This window comes from Pseudochaenichthys georgianus, chromosome 18, assembly GCF_902827115.2.
Source record: "Pseudochaenichthys georgianus chromosome 18, fPseGeo1.2, whole genome shotgun sequence".
NCBI classification, from domain to species: Eukaryota; Metazoa; Chordata; class Actinopteri; order Perciformes; family Channichthyidae; genus Pseudochaenichthys; species Pseudochaenichthys georgianus.
Genome location: NC_047520.1, coordinates 15,397,443 through 15,414,184, shown reverse-complemented (window position 1 = coordinate 15,414,184; position 16,742 = coordinate 15,397,443). Strand labels below are relative to the sequence as shown.

The 16,742-nt window shown below is 41.3% G+C and overlaps 1 protein-coding gene across 3 annotated transcripts in view; it reads left to right on the top strand.

Annotated features, from left to right (window-relative positions):
- Positions 1-3,705: 3,705 nt before the first annotated feature.
- Positions 3,706-16,742, top strand: part of plcb3 (phospholipase C, beta 3 (phosphatidylinositol-specific)) — a 55,840-nt gene continuing 42,803 nt past the window's right edge. For 2 of the 3 annotated variants that reach the window (XM_034105819.2, XM_034105818.2), the window contains exon 1: positions 4,872-5,563. In XM_034105819.2, the coding sequence (XP_033961710.1) occupies positions 5,465-5,563 (99 nt within the window). In that variant the 5' untranslated portion in view covers positions 4,872-5,464. Of the gene's footprint in view, positions 3,786-4,871; positions 5,564-16,742 lie in introns of those variants that run through there. The other variant, XM_071206646.1, reaches the window with a different exon arrangement.

Genomic DNA, 16,742 nt, shown 5'->3' with positions numbered 1-16,742 from the left:
AAAGAATAGATTTCAAAATACTGCTGCTGGTTTATAAAGCTTTGAATGGTTTAGGCCCAAAATACATTTCTGACCTACTGCTAAATTATAAACCATCCAGATCTCTCAGGTCTTCAGGGACTGGTCAGCTTTCTGTTCCCAGAGTCAGAACTAAACATGGAGAAGCAGCGTTCAGTTATTATGCTCCAAATATCTGGAACGAACTCCCAGAAACCTGCAGGTCCGCTGCAACTCTTGACTACTTTTAAATCCAGACTAAAGACTTTTCTTTTTGCCGCTGCTTTTAATTGAACTATTCACATCTTAAACTGCACTGTAACTTTTATCCATGTATTTTTTCTTTTAATGTTTCTTTTATTATCTTTTCTTTTTAATGACTGATTTTAAATGCCATTTTCTTAATGTCTTTCGTTTTTTGTAAAGCACTTTGAATTGCCTTGTGTTGAAAGGTACTATATAAATAAACTTGCCTTGCCTTGTTTCTTGTCAATGCATTTTCTTTTGAATAAATTAGAATCGGGTTACATGTTGTTTATGATTATAGGCATACATAAATGTCCTTTGTCCTTTTTCCATAACGAGGTCAGAGGTCAAAGTCTAATAACCTCTGAAGACCAACCAACATCAAAAATAAAAATACATACAAAATGTAATAATAATCAACAGCAAAACGTTACAAAAGCAAGAACACATAGTATAGTATGAGAGGGACAAGGAAATGAACAAAATGAAAGAGGTGGAAAAAAGGATCTGTGACACAAAGTGGTATTGTTTAAATTATTTGACATATGACAGGATGGATGGAACCTATTCGATAAATACACAAGCACATGACGTCAGCATTCATTGAAAAAAATGTGAAATCCAAGACTGTATTTTATTATATTGTATGTTATGGTTTCCATTTTATTCACTCTCATTATTTTAGGATGTAGATTTAAACAATCTTCTTTTAATTGTGTAATAGACTAGAGTCTTGCTTTAGTTTATACTATTGATTTGACCCTGATTCACTTAAGAAGAAATCCACTTTCTCACTGTTGTGCAATCCAGCTAGCACCACACTCCACTCAGCCACTAGATGGCAGTATAGGAGTGTATTGCAGACATGTGACAATGATAAGGAGTAAAAATCATGCTTTCAGTTCCCTTTTGTGGAGCATTTTTGGGCGGCAGGGGGGAGTACTAACAGCTGGATATAGACTCATTTGGACAGAGTGAACTGATGAATGGAGCTATGAGGAAATAAGTGTATCATATCCATCTTCAAGTCTATCAAACACCTCTTCTGAGGAAACTGTTATCAGCACATGTGATATCTATGGTCGACACTAACCTTGCATTGTCATGGAGACGGATGAGTTCAGTCTGCTGTGAACTGTCAGAGTCTCTGCAGGCCAAAAATCTCAGCAGTAATCTGATCAAGTTTGTATTGCTACTGTTGACTGAGTCAGGCCTTTCTTATTAAAGCCAGTGTGTGTACTGTACATGTGTGTGTTTCTGTGTGTGTCAAGGGAGGGGGCAGTGTGTGGTGACACAGTGAATATGCCTGTGTTTTTTTATACAATGTGTCTTTGTGAGTCCTTGGCTCTGCGTTGGAGAGAAAGAGCTTTCTGTTCGGGGGTCTTCCCTTTCTCCCCAACATCTTGTCTCTCACTTTGTTCCTTTTTAACCTCTTGTCCCCCTTTTTCATTAACTGTGGCTTTTTTTTTTTAACACCCCCTACCTTTTTTCTTTCTTTTTATTGTCTTTCTTTCTGTATGTGTTACAGAGAAAATAATGACTTCCTCTGTAAATACCTAAACATGATTAGATCTCACATTCGCTCCAGTTACATTTCCAATGAATATAAACAATCTGTCCCTTTTGCTCCTTTCCTTCCCCTCACATCCTCTTCTGTTTTGTGCCTTTTTTTATAAAATGGTCCTTTCTTTTTGCTCTCTGTACTTTATCCCAGTCTTTTGAGTTCCTCTGACGAGGGCTTTTTGAGGACACTGCAGCTGTTTAATGGCAACCAGTCTGATATATAACAGCACATGGCACTCAATGGCATAACATAGGATTCTTCTTCTGAATTTCATTACACAAATGTCATGCAAATCCATCGATAGAAAGTACAGATTCTCCACAGTGAAGTGAAAACGTTGACATGATGGTGGTTGCTAGAAACTCAGAGAATCACCAACGTCATAAGGGTTCATCCTCTGGGGATCATGGATAGTGTACCACATTTCATTGCAAACTATGCTTAGTGGTGAAGAAATGTTACTTCAAAATGTCTCTTGGTTGTTCAAGAGGAGTAGTAAGAATATCAGATATTAGAAAAGGCCAGGAGTTCTTTTCATTGTCGCCATCTTTATTTGACAGGTCCCTGTTATAGGAACTATTTAGTGGACTGACTGACAAATATGAAAACCACATATACAATGACAAACTTCTAATATGGACACAGTTATTGTACATTATATCCGGTTACACAGCACTTTTTTCAGAGCAGAGCCGAAGTAACCTCACCAAAAACATATTTCTGGGTACAGTCAGAAAACCACTGAAAGTAGAAAAATGAAACTGAGTAGGGACGAAAAGTGAAAAAACATCCTGCTCGTCTGAGTGTACTTTTTCTTACAAAGTGCAAAATGTTCCTTATTCTATGTTTATTCAGATGAGTACACTGTCAGATAATCCAAACTAAGCTGGACACCTGTTGGAATGAGTAGCAGTAAATTAGAAAAACCCAAAAGAGGAAGAGAACGGCTACGAAATAGAGACCTTAAGAGGGAATCGAATGGTAAAAAGGGAGAAAGAGGGGTGAGGGGAGCTGTCTATTGACACCACAGGTGCCTGCACTTCAAATGCAGCGAAAAAAGAAGTTCATTTGTGTGTATGAGACAGGAGAGATACTGTGTGTGCATGTATTTTATTATGCACGCAGAGAAACACAATACCCCTGCTTATGCATGTGTGCCGTGCTGTTGAAAGAATGCATTTGCATGTGTCCACCTTTTATTCGTTTATTGTCATTTGAGAGGTTGTGTGTGTGTGTGTGTGTGTGTGTGTGTGTGTGTGTGTGTGTGTGTGTGTGTGTGTGTGTGTGTGTGTGTGTGTGTGTGTGTGTGTGTGTGTGTGTGTGTGTGTGTGTGTGTGTGTGTGTGTGTGTGTGGTGGTTCAGATTAATCAACAAGTCTAACCTGGACTCAGTTACGGCTCGGATTTAGATGCACGCCGCTCAGGTACACACACACACACACACACACACACACACACACACACACACACACACACACACACACACACACACACACACACACACACACACACACACACACACACACACACACACACACACAATCTGTCTAGCTGCTGAATTGTTAAACAATGTGTCTCCTGCTGGATGCGTGCACCTCCTCAGGGTCATGTAACTATGACACCAGCTCTTTCTAGACACGGATATGCAATTTTCATTCCATGATAGAATAATATCGGATGATTCCTGTGGATTTTCTTTGAATTTCCTCTTCCTCGCTGTGGTTTTGGTCAAGTAGAAACACCAGGCAGTCAGTCAGCAGGCAGCTGCATAGCAGACATTCCTGCCGAGTGTAGTTAGGGAGTTGGAGAATGGCAACGTTGGCCAAAAAATCTGTTAGGGTTTTTTTTTTTGAGAACTTGTAATGTTGCCTGGCAGCGGAATTTGGACGGGTCGGATTGTAACTGTGCCTTCCTTCTTGTTCACACGCTTCTTTAAAACATGAGACGCTGCAACTGATCAGGAAGAGGAAAGTTACCTGGTGAGTTCCAGTTACCTCCAATTACCTCCCTCCAAAATCCACCCACAACTATTTCCTATTAATTTGATGCAGATAATACTATTGTTTAAAAATGACCTCCATGTGTTTTTCCAATATGCAGTTCCATGATTTAATAATATCATTGGTTGCATGAGTAATCTGTATCAAGATGAATGATTTAAAGCAGAGTTATTTATATTATTAAAACTTTGAAATCCTGTAGACAGTAAGCAGGAAATGACTCTATTTCTACAGGCATGTTTTGGGGTCTTTGTACCAGTTTTATTTATTCTTTTTTGAATTGCCAGTATTTGACATCTCACGTTTCTAATAACTAACAGATTGAGAGTTTACCTGCAGCATATTAAGGAGCTTTTAAGAGTGATTTAATCTTGAATTGACCCTTAAATAGCAAGTAGTAGCTTTACACTTAGCGAACAGACATGACAGTGATACTGATCTTTTAAAAAACAGCATTGTTTCCTTGTTCCCCGTCGTCGAAGGCCGAACATAGAAACCATAGAAAACAAAGAACTGCTTACACTTTATTTTAGATGCTTAGATGCCTGGAGATGTGAATGGATCTAGTTATATGTGGATGTATACTCTTACAATAAACTTAGATTATTTTCAGGCATATTCTTTTTCTGTAATCCTGCTGTCAAACAAAGTGCAGATAATTTAAATTGAAAGGTTTAATGAAAGACATTTGAGAGTTGCATTGTGGGACATGTAGGACTTTTGGAGCTAGGGACCAAACGTCAGGATATATGCCTTTGCTAATTTCGACTATTTTCTTTTAATCTGATTGAAAATTGTAAAAACTTTATGGAAGTACAATAGTAAATTCCCAGAGAACACCTTTAAATTGCAATTTTTTTTGATATTTCAGAAGTGAAAATTAAACGTGTGCAAACATTAAGCAAATAGAAAGTGAAAATCATTATCATGCAATTGTCATGTTCATGTTAGTATATTCATACTGTACATTTTAGGAGACAGGAACTTGGATTAAAACACACCCCTTTTTTACTTAAATTGTGACTCCCCCCCCCCCCTCTCTCATTCCTCATTCACTCAGTGCTATCTGACGCTGTCCTCTCTCTCTCCTCTCCGGAACCTTTTTTCCACAGAAAACATGCAGGGAGGAGAGGAGGAGGAGAAAAGAAGAAACTCGTCGGAGGCGACAAGAGAGAGAGGAAGCAGAGAAAGTTAGAGGAGCGAGAGGAGAGGGGTTGAGCAGATGGGAGGAAGGAAGGAAAGGATCTCTCTGCGGGCTCAAGTGCGCGATTAAAGGATTGTGCGTAAATAAACAAATGAATCAAAGCCTATAATACAATTTATTAAAAAAAAGAAAAAAAAGAAAGGGGGAGTTGTATGCGCGCCACCGCGTTGCGTGGACGCGGACAAGACAGCGCGCTGAAACAAGTCCTGTATTTCTCTCTGGATTTTACTCCTCATGTTCCTCAAAGTCTCGCTGCTGTGTAGTAACTTTTTAGTTTGAAAATCTCCCCCCCCCCCCTCACCACCCCCTCGTTCTGTCGGTTCACTCTCTCCCCGGAAAAGAAGCTCCGGGGTGGAAGTTGGAGGAAGGAAGCGCGGTTTTTTGTTCCTTCCGAGGAGTCCAGCTCGCTTTAGCCGGGGTATAGGCGTTGGCAACCGGCAGGGAATACCTTGCCATGGCCGGGGCCAAGCCGGGAGTCCACGCGCTGCAACTCAAGCCCATGTCCGTCCACGAAGCGCTGAAGAAGGGGGGGAAGTTCATCAAATGGGACGAGGTGAGACATGAAATGTTTGTTTTCCTCAAAGTTTAATACACGTGTCGCCTCGCGAGTAAAACAAAACATGTTTCTCAGTCAAGAAGGGCGACTAAAAAAAGACAAGAGACAGACACCGTGAGACATGACAGCTTTTTGACAGAATGCACACTGTTGTGAAGTGGCCACGAGACGTGTGTGTGTGTGTGTGTGTGTGTGTGTGTGTGTGTGTGTGTGTGTGTGTGTGTGTGTGTGTGTGTGTGTGTGTGTGTGTGTGTGTGTGTGTGTGTGTGTGTGTGTGTGTGTGTGTGTGTGTGTGTGTGTGTGTGTGTGTGTGTGTGTGCGCGCGCGTGTGATTATTTGGAGTGCAGGTGTGCCTCATAAACAAACAAAAAACGCTATACACCTTTTTATATGTATGAGTGTGTTTTAATCAGATATTGTAGTAGAAAACTCCCCTGTAGTTGCCAGCTGTCTGTTGTGTTGAATTGTTGTCAAGCCGGTTTTTCTCGGGCTCTTGTTCAGTTCAGACGCCCTCATGCATCCTCCTTTCCCCTCCTGTGTCCTTCTCATTCTGCACTCCCCCTTATCCCCAGGGGATAAGAGGAGACAGCACCTGCCTGTAGAAGTTACCTCAATTTGAGAGTGCACCTAGAGCTCTGAAATGTCCCCTTTAAAAACGTTCCATGTGTGTTCTGTTTTTGTTTTCCATGAGTCTCTAAATCACGTCATTAGAAGTTTTCTTTATTTGTCCGGCTCTATTTTTCCTTAGTTCTGTAGCAGCTTTTCTGGCAGTCCTAACATGTGCCTGCACCGTGTCATTGACCATAATAATTTGTCTGTGTGGGTTTTCTGATACAGACTGCAGGGCCATTCTGCAATCGTCTCTGTCAAGAAAGTGTGTGTGTGTGTCAATAATTAACTAAGTTGTAGCCCTGTGTCTTCCAACAGTGGCATGCAGGAGTGTGTGGGTTGTCGTCCAAATGTATTTATTAGGATAAAACCTCTTGATATGTAACCTTTCACCTTCACATATAATTATCAAAATGGCAACATTTCATCAGACAAACAAGTCAAACCACTTGCATTAAACAAAAATTACGACCACAATTTGGCCAGCAATAGATATGTAGGTTTTAACAGTGTGAGCTTCGTTCAGCAGTTCATCTCAAAGGAAGAAGACTGGGCGTGTTTAAACATACCAGGTTATGAAATAAATGCAATTTATTCTAATCTGCTGGCAAAAGTGTCCAATTGCTGAGCTCCAGCACGGGAACGCATGGTGGAAAATCAAGTGTGTTTATTGCACTTCCTTATCAATAAATACGTGTCACTGTACTAAATTGTACCATGTGATGTTTAATTCAGCTTATATCTCATAAATAAAGCAGTGTATATTTGATCCCGTCCATGCCACACAAACTGTAACTTATGAATGTGTGTGATTGTGCGTGGATCCTCAAATATTAATCAGTGAATCGTCCAAAAAGGTTGTTATCAAAGGTGTTGTCATAGAAGGTCAGGGGGGTATACTACGAAACAGGATTTTCGCTTAGCCGGCTAAATTCAGGGAAAACTCCGGCTTTCCGGTCCTACGAAGCTGGTTCTCTTTTAGCAGGCTAGATCTCCATGATAACTTATGCTAAGCAGCTAACCTGGTCGGGAGCAGGTTAGGTTGCAGGCTAAGAGCTCAACTCAGTGAAAGCACCGCCTGCTGACCAATCAGAGCTCAGTGTGCGGAGTTTAAAGCGATCAAGTCATATTACAGGAGAAAGGAAATACAGAAAAACTGCCATTGCAGGAAAGACGGCCGGCAAAAATCACCGACTGTGTGAACGTGAACATTAATAGAATATCACCTCCCATCTTCAGAGCAATCTGAATATTATAACATTAGCGTTAAGAAAGCTTACTTAAATATCGGCCACAACATAAGTACACTGAGTGCAAACGTCGATGTGTCCCATTATCATTCATATCACATCATAATGTATCATATCTCCTTATCTGAGTCAGCTGAGCCGTATCTGGCCGTGCAACACTCACAGCGTCACATACTGTATGCAGAAGTATTATTTTAAGCAACACATTAAGTTGACGAAACACTCGAGACAAATGTAATTGAAGTCAGATCGTGTTTTCGACGCGCAGTGATATCATAAACCTGTTAATGTACGCATTCAAACACTTTTTCTTTTGCCAGCTGTATTCACCTTGCAGGTGCAGCTATGTGGCTTTGATCCTGGATAAAGTGTTTAAGTCATGGATGTTTTAAGTTTAACATTTTTGACTAGTATTAAAGTTCACTTTTCATTCAGGAAGTATGACGCTGCGCTGTCAGTGCGCTTCTCCATGTTTGTGATTGGTCGAATGCTCCAGATACCACCCCTTTCATGTGAACGCGCACCTAACTAGATAGGACACGGCTGGCTTGAGCGATCCACTTGATAACCAGCGTCGTAGTACAGTTTAGCGAGAGCGCGTATGTGTTGGATTAGGCCAACCGGCTAACTCAAACATATCCAGGTTAGGTTGAACCAGCTTCGTAGTATAGGCCCCTGGTGTGGTGTATCATGCACACACGCAAAACAAAGTATGTATAAAAACGTACTTTTTTTGAAAAAAATCAACTCTTGAAAAAAATACCCTCATATATGACCGTTTTCATGTGTTCTTCCTTTTTATATCTTATCAAAGGGAATATATTTGGGTTTTGAAATGATAAAATAGGACATTTAAAAAATACTTTGGATTTTAAGAAAAAAAATGTTTGTTGGCTAAAAGAGTTATCTGGAAATAAATGACAGACAAATTGAGACTAAAAATAATAGTGAGCTCTAAAACCCACCGGAGACGACACATCTGGGAGAGGAGGGATGTGGCTGAGATGAGAGAGAAGGAGAAATTAGAACTGTCAGTTTTCCAAAATAATTAAATCAAACAGGAATGCTTTGTATTCAAAGTCAAATGTCCTTGTGTTTTGTCCCAGAAGGATTTTTTTTTCAGATTTTCAACCGAATGCATCATGTAAAAATAAAATCAGAAATTCTGTATTGGATCACTCCGAAGTTGCTCCATCACACTTAAGCATACTATAGTCTCAAACATGAGAACTTTTAAGAACTTATTGTTGTTATATGTATATTGTATGAACTCTTATTTCATCTGGAAGTCTCTTGAGATGTCCATCTGTTTTATGAGAGAGACCTGCCAGAAACAGCGGTGCAGTGCTAACAGATTCACATGAAATTTGATTTACAACTTTCTCACACAGCAACGGCATAGAGTATATTATTATAGGGCCCACGGGGCATAAAGGAGAGTTAACTATTAAACGCAGTTGAATTAGTCGCTAAACTTTTTCTTAATATGCCATCCATGTGCCTGGTGAGAAGGCAGTGTTTCTGAATCATGTAAGTTATTCCAACACCAAGGTACTTTTTTTACAAGTTCAGAACACTCTGGGGGGGGAATCATAAGGTCATCCATATCAAGCTAAGCGTGACTCAATCTAAACAAAGAGAAATCACCCCAACTGTGCTGCAGGAATAATAAAACCACAGGGAGATTAATTCATTAATGTTAATATTTGAGATGTATTGATTACTTGGACATATTATAAATCTAAAACGTAGTGTGGCGGTGCACATGGTTTATTTTAGCGTCTGTCTGTGCTTTGACCAATGGGCCACTGTCCAAACAACTTGGTGTTCTCCTTTAAGGACTTAGCAAAGTGAGAAAAGAACGAGGACACACATACAGAGAAAGTGCCCGAGGGCAGTGCCGTTTGTTTATATGAAAGCCCCACTTTTGACCCCATCCCTCACATTTCACCCCCTTCCTCATCACCGTGTCCTCCCTCCTATTACTTCTTCATCTTCGGTCTCTTTTCATTACATCTCTTTTTCCTTCTTCACTTTTCAATCCTGCACTGATCTGTCGCTGAGCTGCTGCTGTAGGCCATCATGACACACACACACTGACTCATGCAGGGGGGAGGAGGGGGGGAGGGAGGAATGCACTACAAACTGACTGTCTTTCTTCAGTGGTTCAGCGTGTGTGCTCACATGTGTGTGGCTGTTTTGTTCTGGGTGTGTGTCTCACTTTGAATGACTTCCTGTTCGAGCTTGTTTTAAGGCTCCAGAGCCAAACCGTTTTCCTTCCCTCTCTCCTTCTCTCCCTCCCCCCCCCCCCCCTGCTGCGTCTCCGCCCTCTGCAGCCCGGCCGCAATTCAATTTAGATGAACTCCAACTGGAATTCAGTTAAAATTCCTTCCAAACAACCAATTAAACACAAAGAGACAGACAGATTGTCTACAGAGCAGCTCTGCTCTCTGTCAGAGTGGAGGGCACACAAGTCAAAAGAATCTTCTTTACACCTTGCAGAGTTTTCAGCATTTGTTCAGCTGGATTATATGTTCACCTGTGTTCAAAGACACTTCCACCATGCAACTTCCCTGTACATAATGTGCATGCTTTCAAATATGCACTTAATAGGCACCCTTTGCAAAAGAAGAATTTGTCGCGTGACCCGCGTCGTTTATTCTTCTTTGTTCAGAACCACATGGGAAAAGTGCAGTTTTTTGGATTTGATTTGATTATGTTCACATGACACAAATAAAAGCGAACCACGGCTTACAAAGCTTATATCACATGGAATCAATAGTAGCCATTAGTTCCACAATAGTTTTGTGACGGTTTTGGCTCCAGCTCAAAATGCCTGTAACTTGAGCGAAGCATGATGCACCATAAGATGTTTAATTTTGAAGCTGTTTCCTGCTAATTGTTTGGGGTTGTTCAGTCCGACCGCACCTCAGTTCACTGAGAGGAGCGCAGAGCGATAATCTTGGCAGCAGTTGAGGACAGGAAAGATATGTTAATGCTGCTGTTGTCCTCAGTGTTTATCATTACTCTGTTGCCAAACCAAACGGAGTGCAGACGCTCATCCTCCATTCACAAATGTCCTGACCTGGCATTTTTTTGATCTAATGTTTTCACCATCCACATCTAGTTTGAAGATACTCTTAAGGGCCCTCGTGCTGCATTTTGAGTCATCCACGCACAACAGTGTTATTTTCATAATCCGTAACTGTATCAACTTGACACATTGGAACGGAAAAACCTGAACAGGCAGAACGCAATTAGCATTGTCAGAAAGACTTGGCTCGAATAAATGAACTGAAATGCTTAATGTGATTGACTGAAACTAGACTGAAATTCCACGGCGTTCTTGGACTAAAATCTGACTTAAATGCCCCGTATTCAACTAAAACATGAAAAACAGGATTAGGTTTAATAAATATGGACACTGGACTAAAAATTAGTGAAAATCATAGCTGACTTTAAATCATTTATTGCTATAGTTAGTTGAAATTAACCAAATATGTAGTAAATTGTGGTTTGGATGATCGTCAGTGAGTCAAAGACTTAATTGAATGTGTGCCAAGCTATGCTACGAACGCTTCTTCAGGTATTAAAAACAGTCGATTTATGGAAATGTATGTTTGTTTTCTAACTGAGACCAAGACCAAACCCACTCTTATGTCTCTTATGTTAAGGAGGTGTGTGGCGCAGTGGGTTGTGCGTTGCTGTTGGAATCAGGTGGTCACAGGTTCAAACCCCACTGCAGTCAGCATGTCGTTGTGTCCCTGGGCAAGACACTTCACTCCAATTTGCTCCTGTGGGGATTGTCCACAGTATTGAGTATGTGAGTCGCTTTGGATAAAAGCGTCTAAGTAACATGTAATGTAATGTCTGTATGGTAAACATGAAGTGGCAGCCAGTTAGCGTAGCTTAGCATAAAGCACTAGTTAAAGGCTCAGTTCTAAAGCAAACTCGCACCCAGATTCCTTAGATTCATAGAGAAATTATTAGGTTAAATCGGTCCCTGCAAACATTACAACTATTCACTTAAAAACACACCAGCTGTTTCTGGTCTTTATGCTTTAAGCTAACAATGTGGTTACTATCTTCTGATGTAACACTCAAAGCAATTAGAGGACTTCTGCTCGTTTGAGGGCGCCATTGTTGACCTCAGAGCCAGTTTAATGTTTCCTGGAAATCCTTTCAATGGTGACCTATGTTTTAGCTAATTATTATTTTCTTTTTCTTGGCATAGTTTATTTTCCTGTTGTTCTAAGACTAAGATATTGCAGGCCTGTAGTGCTGCGAGGAAGATGTGGATGTTTACTTTTCTTTTGATTCCAACCTGTTTTTCAAACTCTCACCCTGGTATAGATTCTTGCTGTACGCTTTCTTCCTCGTCATGTTGGGACTTGCTGTGCAGCACTTTTTATCGTCTTGTTTTTTTCTTCCTGTTTGGCTTTTTGGTTTCTTAGTTATACTGTAACGCCATGGAATGTTTTTATGATGCCACAGCCCTGATAAAAAGCAGCCTTGAACAATCATTACCCTCCTTAGAAAAGATAAATAAGAAGGATATTTTCCAAAGCGACCCTGCAGAGTGGTGACAGTCATAACACAAGTCCAGATGGATTTATAGCTGCTTGGAAAGCATTTTACCTGAGATGTGGCTGCCAAGATGTCATACCATATGAAAATGTCTCTATTTTGGAAGCAAATCTCTCCTGTAAGCAGAGGTGCTTTGTCATCGGCACCATATGGGAAAACACAATGGGCTCCAACTCTGTGTATCAGTATCAGAAAGTCTTGGTTTAGCAGCAGATGGACGATTGGAAGCCATTATGAGTGAGCGAAGGGGTGAATGTTTAGGAAACGCAGGCTTGTGTGAAGGTCTGACAGCGTGCCGAGAAATGCTGCTGACATCCTGACAGAGGGGTGAGAAACGAGGATGGATGTACGGATGGGGGGAGAGGTGGAAGGTCAACCACAGCCACATGTGAAGTGTGGGACCGCTCCATCTCTCTGCTCTCACTCGTGTTCCTGCATCTTATATGTGAACTCTTCCCCATTCTTTCTTCTTTCTCTTCCTCCTTCTACTGGTTTCGGTTAGATTCTTTATTATTCCTTGAGTTTTGTTTCCCCCTCTGTGCTCGTCTTCAGTTTGGATCTCTGTCTGGTCTTTTTTTATTGAACCCTACTTGGGTGTTTGGGTGTACTTGATGTTTGAAGGGTCAAAAGTTAGTTAAATGGTCCTCAACATATACAATTGTAGGCATGTAATGCGTGGTTTGGAATGAGGCCAGAGTAGATAATAACAAGAAAAACAAGAAATTACATCAAATACATGGTTAAAGTTATTCAGCAGTGCATGCGTTATCTTTGGTTCTTTTATAATCAGTAAGATAGGGGTCTTTTTTTGGCTTATGACAGTACATTTTTGTTAAGTCTACATTTTCAATGCATTTTATGTTTACTTAATGTGCTAACACAACTTTCTTAAAGCCTTTTCATTTGTTCGCAAGCGTTTTTCAGAACATTTTATTCAAATTGTACTTTGAAAAGGAACTAAATCCACCATTTAAGTGTCCCCAGGAAGTAGGGTTATATGTATATGTGATTTATTTTGTGTGGTAGATTATAGTTGGAGAAACACCAGCAGGAAGCTACGCGATGTACTGTTGTTGGTGAAGGCAGCAGCAACAATACACTTCTAATTTCTGACTACGTTTTTGAACTAGTTCAGATTGTGCGTAACCCGACCCACATCCCCGGTGCCCTCTCACACCACCTCAGCTGTGACGAGGACTCTGGTGCAGAGAATTTGATCGTCCTAATGGGGGGGGGGGGGGGGGGAAATCCGGAATAAAATCTTGCCACTTTATTTAACTCGGTGCAACCTGTATACACTGGGGTATTGTTCGGTAGTTAGAACATGGACCTACCACTGGCGGGGTTAGCGGTTCATTTCCTGAGTGGATGTTGGATCAGATGAAGGTTACATGACCCCTGTGGAGAAATGAGGTGTTACAGCAGCTATGAGAGCACTGAGGGCCGATTCACAACATATATTGTGCAGCGCAATCCCATAAAGAAATAATGAGTTTATTTCTTTATACACTGGACGTATTGAACATTGTGTTGGTTGGTTGATTTCTCATGAACAATTTCTGCAAAGATACTTTGTTTTCTGTGCCATAAAATTAATCTGATATCTGATATGAGCAAATGTTTGCATATTACCCAATTTCCATATGTGCAAATAGCAGGGGAGCAGAAACACGGCACTTGTTTGACAGTGCAGTTAGAGTTGCATCTCACCCCTTGCAAAGTTTAGAGCAAAACATGATTTATTCAGTCTTATTTGTGCAGGTTTAGCAGCTACAAAAGCCACGCAATCCTTTTGTGAATGTGCGGCTCTCAGTCCTAGCGTCCCCTCAAATACCAGACATGTTTACGCTTGCAGTATTAATGCTGTTTTGATAAATACATCTACTTCATGCTATCTAGCGATCTACTAAACATTAACTCTCCTGACCTTCTTTCTGTTTTATATTCTAAAGCTTGGCCTCCCTCTTTCTCGCCTCTCTTGAGTCCAAAGGTTACCGACTGTCATCAACTTTGACCATGTTGCCAAAGCAGCAGCTCAAACACACTAAGTGCACACTGGCCCTGTTTCTCACTCCCCTCCTGCAAACTGTCCACACACACACACACACACACACACACACACACACACACACACACACACACACACACACACACACACACACACACACACACACACACACACACACACACACACACACACACACACACACACACACACACACGACCAAAGGTGCACTTGGAGCAGCTGTTTTTGATCAGTTCCTCTCCCCAATGACTTTCTCCTGACTCACATTATACAACACACACACACACACACACATTAATTTACAGCGAGGTCAGCGTGTAGGAAGAGAGCCATGTGTGTTTTTCTACATGTGTATGCTCTAAATCAATAGGTTATGATTTTTCAAGAGGGGCTCATTAGCTGCCGTCTGTCCGTGTTAGGCCCCCTCCTCAGAGGTGTGTGTGTGTGTGTGTGTGTGTGTGTGTGTGTGTGTGTGTGTGTGTGTGTGTGTGTGTGTGTGTGTGTGTGTGTGTGTGTGTGTGTGTGTGTGTGTGTGTGTGTGTGTGTGTGTGTGTGTGTGTGTGTGTGTGTGTGTGTGTGTGTGTGTGTGTGTGTGTGTGTGTGTGTGTGTGCATCCGGAGAAAGAGACGTGGCATTAAATGAATTAGGGAGGGAATACAAATGCAAAGTGTTGCAGAGGGTGAACTGGAGGATGATTGACATGCATCGAGGAAGGAAATGACGCGAGACTTCAGAAGGTTTCTACATATGGCCGTTAATTGGGGAGTTTTTATTATAACCCTACCACCCCCTCTCAGCACCACAGGGTGCATGTTTATGGTAAACAAGGTGTGTGTGTCAACGGCATGAAGTAATGATTTAGGTTTCTGACATCTCTTACTTCCATCTGGAAACCACAGTGACCCTTTGAGTTCTAAAAGTGGCTGTAATAAACCCAAACTAGTGACTGGTACAATAAACAACGGCTATTTCCATTCTGAAATACCTGTTGATTACTTCCTATTAATGTATATACAAGGGTTTGTAATGCTGTTATAATTTAGAATGTAGTAATAATAAATTGTATTTGTGAAGCACCTTTCATTGTTAAAAGCAACCCCAAAGTGCTGCAGGAGGTGTACAAAAGAAACAAAAGTTTAATCAAAAGCTTTTTTTAAAAGAAAGGTTTTTAGGCTTTTCTTGAAGGCGTCAGTCCTCAGGGGGTCTGGGAGGGAATTCCACAGGTGAGGAGCCGCTGCACAGAAAGCCCGATCCCCCTTTGTGCGGAGTTTGGTCCTGGGGGGTGAAGCAGATGGTTTGTTGTGGAACGGAGGTTGCGTGTGGAGGTTTGTGATGAGAGTAGTTCTTTGAGGTATGGAGGAGCGTTCCCGTGGATGCACTGATGGGTCAGTAGTGCGATCTTGTATTTGATCCTGAATGAGACGGGGAGGCAGTGGAGGCAATAGAGGGACGGGTGTGATGTGGTTGTACTTTCTCACCCTCATCAGGATCCTAGCAGCACTGTTCTGTATGTATTGGAGCTCCTGAAGGCTCCCGCTAGGAGTCCCGCTAGGAGTCCCGCTAGGAGTCCCGCTAGGAGTCCCGCTAGGAGTCCCGCTAGGAGTCCCGCTAGGAGTCCCGATGTGGAGAGCGTTGCAATAGTCAAGCCTTGAGGAAAGGAAGGCATGGACCAGTTGTTCAGCATCTGGCAGGGAGAGTGTAGGACGGAGTTTTGCAATGTTCCTGAGGTGGTAGAAGGAGGTTTTGCACAGGTCTTTGATGTGGGTGTCAAAGGTCAGATGTCGGTCAAATCTCACACCCAGGTTGGTGTGATGTGAAGAGGGGTACGTTTTGGCCAGAAAAGGTGATGACGAAAGTCTTAAGTATTGTATTTGCGTTCCAAAGCAGTACATTAACTTTTAAGTTTATAAATGTATTTTGTAATCTAACAACGGACATGTTTATGAAGCTATTATTAACACATTATAATGTTAAGCATATTTTAAGGACTTACCTTTTAACTAATGCATACTACAATGACCTTGACATTTCATTTCATTTGGACACACGGCAGCACTAAAGAGTAACTGCAGGTATGTAAACTGAGCAGACATAACATTCAACCATCTCTGACCACAGTGTGTGTTCAGCTCTGTGTGTGTGTGTGTGTGTGTGTGTGTGTGTGTGTGTGTGTGGCCTGCAGGGAATATGCAGCTGTTGAAATATAATATCACATTTCCATACATGTGTGTATCTATACTGCAAAGTGTGAATTGTCAAGAGAAGAATGAAATAGTGACAGGGTAAAGAGGGGGTTTCATAACTGCAGCATCCCCACAGCGACCATAACACGGGATTTACTGTATAGGGCTGAACCTAATGTCTCAAGCTTCTATTAAGGCTTTCAAATGTCTGTCGTTTTATTTTATGATGAGCAGAAGACGTGTATGATGTTATTGTGGGTCTATGAATGTAATTGATGGTGCTGTTAGTTAATACAGGTGTGTGTCTCCCTTTGTGTGCAGTGAGCTGCAGAGCAAACTGTTCTTTTGTTCTGACAATCTTTCTCATCGAGTATGAATGGAAGCTGGATATTTGGATAGATAAAACATGTACCTATTTTCAATAAATATGGACTTTTGACTTTACAAAGCTCTGAGATTATTAGACATTTGAATCATAAACCAGGAACAATCCTACCTCAGTCTACCAATGTTATAATAAT